Genomic DNA, 3,891 nt, shown 5'->3' with positions numbered 1-3,891 from the left:
AATTTGACTATATTTAATACTTATTATTGGTATTCACATATTTCGATGTGGTACATACTAAACTTTAGTCATAGAAACCAAACACACCATGAGTGCAGTACTATGTGACAAGTTAAACTGGTTTGTGGCCTGGTCAGCCATACAAGATACGACACCAATGCCACGTGCACAGCTCCAGTTGCATGCACAGCGGTTGGAGGTTACATGGGAGCACCGATGTGTGTTTACTCCCAAGAAATACGCAGATGAAGACCATTTCAAGGTTAGACGGTCAACAACAATGTCCCTAAACCGACCAATACCCTAAATATAGCTTTGGTGTGCTGATTTTTCCCTTGAGCGGTAACCGGTAAACCGTTCAATACGATAGAGGAGCACTAGCGCGTCTTCTAAATATGGAGTTTTCTGGCATTCCCCCTCCTCAATCGACAACCACTCACTCCCATCTTGTTCGGAGCTAGAGAAGGTGTGGCCTTCGCCGTCACGAAACTAGGCTCTGTGCGGCGCCCTCCTCTCGGTTGTGGAGGCGAACCCCTCAAATTTGGGGGCCATTGCTTGGCTTGCTCTGACGAGTCGGTGGAGCAGGTATGACCGGGTTGTTGTTGTCCAAGTGCAAGAGAGAAGAGGGCAATTAGACAGGGACGACATAGACTCTCAACGAGCCAGATGACGACTCGACAAGGTGGATCTATCGGGGCACTACAACGCCGAGACGGCGGAGGACTCTGTGATGCCAGTACCTAGATCTGTTGTGACAAAAGGAGGTGTTCACCAGAGCAGGGCTGTTCCGTCAGCATCGATTCATCATCACCCACTACAAGGAGGCATAGGTAAACCCTAAAACACACTTTCCCCATTCTATTGCTGGCACATCTTTGATGAAATTTATGCATTAGAGTTGAGGTTAGGATTCGTCTACAGAGTTCAGATATGTGACCCTTGTGCTACTTCATAGGCCACAAAATTGCTATTGTAAATGCATTTGCGATAGTCCCATTGATATACTGCATCATTGTTGCAACATTGTGAGAACAACCAAATTAACATTGCAATCAGTGTCCTACAAGATACACATTGCAAAACTATCTATGTACATGCAAAGTGCACTAGACTATTGTAGAAAGTATACAAGGGCATATTAAAATGTGATTATTGCTAATCACTTAATAACCATTATATGGATATCAAATCAAAACGACTTCATAATATATTCACTTATTCATCAATGAACAAAAGGAATGTCCTATGCCACTTTGTGGTGTCAATTGTCTAAACTACTATGTTAACTTTCTTCTTAGCATGATTGCGAATGCTATATCAACTAACATAGTGATACCTTTTATGAGGATGGTTCTTTGGAGTTGACATAATAAGTAGGACCTAAATAAAATAGGCAAAGTTAGAAAAAGGGGCATCAATAAAGTTATATAAGGTTACTCGACTTGATTGATATGTCTAGTTTTGTTCAATAGGGTATGCACTTATTATTTATGAAGGAAAGTCCAACTCTTTCATAATTAAGTATGTTACAAACATGGATAACATGACAAATATGTGCTTGTAGCCTATGGCTTCATAGACAGAAAAGCTCCAAAAAGGCCTTGTCTTGTTGCTTGACATCATTGAAGTTCACTGCGTTATGATCGTAGAGGTTGTCCAAGGAGCTTTCATCCATTGGAACCTTCTTGAGTTCAATGAGCTAAACGGCTGTAGATGACATTAATACTTTAGCTAAGAAGCTTGACTAGATGGCCTTTGAATGTGATCTTTTGGTTTAGAACCCTAAAGAAGCGACACAAGTTTAGCTGTTAGCCGAGGATGATGGGATGGATCCGGATGATCCTGTGTCCATTACCTATGATCTCAAAAGTGATGGCGATTACTATGATTCCATCAATTCCATGCATCATGCCCCTAGTGACTATTCTGGCTAGTCAGTAGTTTCAATACTATGTACCAATGTTTAGGGGGTTAGAAAATGATGCAATCCATGTATACTTGCCTTATTGTCCCCTCATCCCACATTAGTGGTGTGATTTATTTGTCATTAATACTATATGCGGCTATATACTTTAATTGTAAAGAATGATATAGTGGTAGTCTTATCCATGTTTGTAGAGACAATGTCACATGGGTTTGCAATGTTAATTTCCTTTGTAGTTCAGTGTGATAGCATACTGAAGTTGTTATTGGAGTGTCGCTTCATTTATTCATGTTGTTAACACATTTTCATGTGCACCTAAAGGATGGACTCTGAGTCTTCAAACTTGTTACCCCAGTATGGGGATTTCCCATGTCGAACTTCAGTTCAACAAAATGCACAACCACCAAATGTTTCAACTCAGCTACGAGATATTGTCGAAGGACCACAATCAACTGTCCAAGTGAAAAGAAGGCCAGTGGCGAGGAGAAAACTTGCAAATTTCTGTACCAAGGAGGATTGCAGGTTGTCCCAGTGTTGGCTAGCAATAAAATGTGACCCTGTTGTCAACACTGGACAAAAACAACAAGGATTATGGAATAGGCTCACCGAGGCATACAACCATCGACGGGGCAACATGCCTGAAAGATCAACTAAGTCACTTATGAGTAGATGGGATACCATAAAAACACAATGCTCACTATTTTCTGGCTACATGGCAAATGTCCTACGAGAGAACTCTAGTGGGTTGTCCGACGCTGATAAGGTACTTCACTTTTCATTCTATTTTCCCCATGCTTCCATTTGTTAGCACCTATATGTGCCAAAATTGTTCATTATTTCAAGGGTTGATGTCTTTTTTCTATTATAGACATCTCTAGCAGCTTCTCGATTTGCTACTATGGAGAAGCGCCCATTCACTCTTTTGCATTGTTGGTCTATTCTAAAGGATGAACCAAAGTGGATGGATCATAGTTCCAATAAGCAAGTTCGAATTATTGAAGTTGCACCAATTGGATCGAACATCATCGACCTAGACCCTAAAGACTCTTTTCTTGGTAGCACAACATCAAAGCAACATCTAGGTCAAGATGCAAGCAAGGGAAAAACTAAAAAGGCTCGATCAAGCTCAATCACTGTAAGCTCATCGGATGAATATCTTGCCAAAATGGATGATCTTTCTCTACAAAGGTTGTCGGTTTACCAAACAACTATGGCATTTGAGCAGCAAAAGGCAGAGAGGGATGATCAATTTCGTAAACAACAATTGGAGATTGAGCAACAAAAGTTGGCCATTGAACGAGAGCGTTTGGAACGCCAGAAAAGGATTGATGAGAAGGCAGAAGAGGAGCGTATCCTAGCAATTGACATGTCCATTTGCAATCCTGCTCAGCGTGCATACTATAAGAAGTTGCAGCAACAGATCCTATCTAAGATACAAGCCGATATGTCCAATATTGAATGAGGTTTCCATGGAGTTTTAGCATGCCAAAACCATAAAATTTATATACTTTGTTGTGTTCAGTTTCCTTACAAGTTTGGTATTGGTATTTCTTTGATTTTCTTTCATGCATTAGTTCATCAAATTTCTTGTAATAAGAGCATGTGTCTGATGTTGTTGTGATAATAGAAATGTTAAAAGCCAGTCATGTGGTTTGACATTAATTGTTGTGGAAATGCAGTTAGTTTTCTCATAATGGTGCAAATCAATCCAAGGTGTGTTTGTTGGCAACTTATGATTTCAGATTTATTTTGCAACATAGACACATGCAAACGAGGATAAACACAAACAACGATAGAGAGTCCTAGATCTTGATCGCTGCTATCACATTGATGGCAAAACACCTACCTTGATGACTACTAGAGTGGTATGTAATGCAAACAAATAACTAGTCTAGTACGAGGCTCATAAACCAAGCTAAGCCCAGTTGTCCTTGTAAAGGTCGCGTTGAAGCTAGAATTAAGTGTTC

At 40.3% G+C, this 3,891-nt stretch overlaps 1 protein-coding gene across 1 annotated transcript; it reads left to right on the top strand.

Annotated features, from left to right (window-relative positions):
- Positions 1-420: 420 nt before the first annotated feature.
- Positions 421-3,586, top strand: LOC103638589 (uncharacterized). The gene is made up of 3 exons (XM_008661460.2): positions 421-830; positions 2,246-2,687; positions 2,793-3,586. The coding sequence occupies exons 2-3, from the start codon at positions 2,247-2,249 to the stop codon at positions 3,384-3,386; spliced, it is 1,035 nt and encodes a 344-aa protein (XP_008659682.1). The 5' UTR covers positions 421-830; position 2,246; the 3' UTR covers positions 3,387-3,586.
- Positions 3,587-3,891: the final 305 nt, after the last annotated feature.

Source organism: Zea mays, chromosome 9 (assembly GCF_902167145.1).
Source record: "Zea mays cultivar B73 chromosome 9, Zm-B73-REFERENCE-NAM-5.0, whole genome shotgun sequence".
Classification (NCBI taxonomy): Eukaryota; Viridiplantae; Streptophyta; class Magnoliopsida; order Poales; family Poaceae; genus Zea; species Zea mays.
This window is presented reverse-complemented; position numbering and strand designations above follow the sequence as displayed.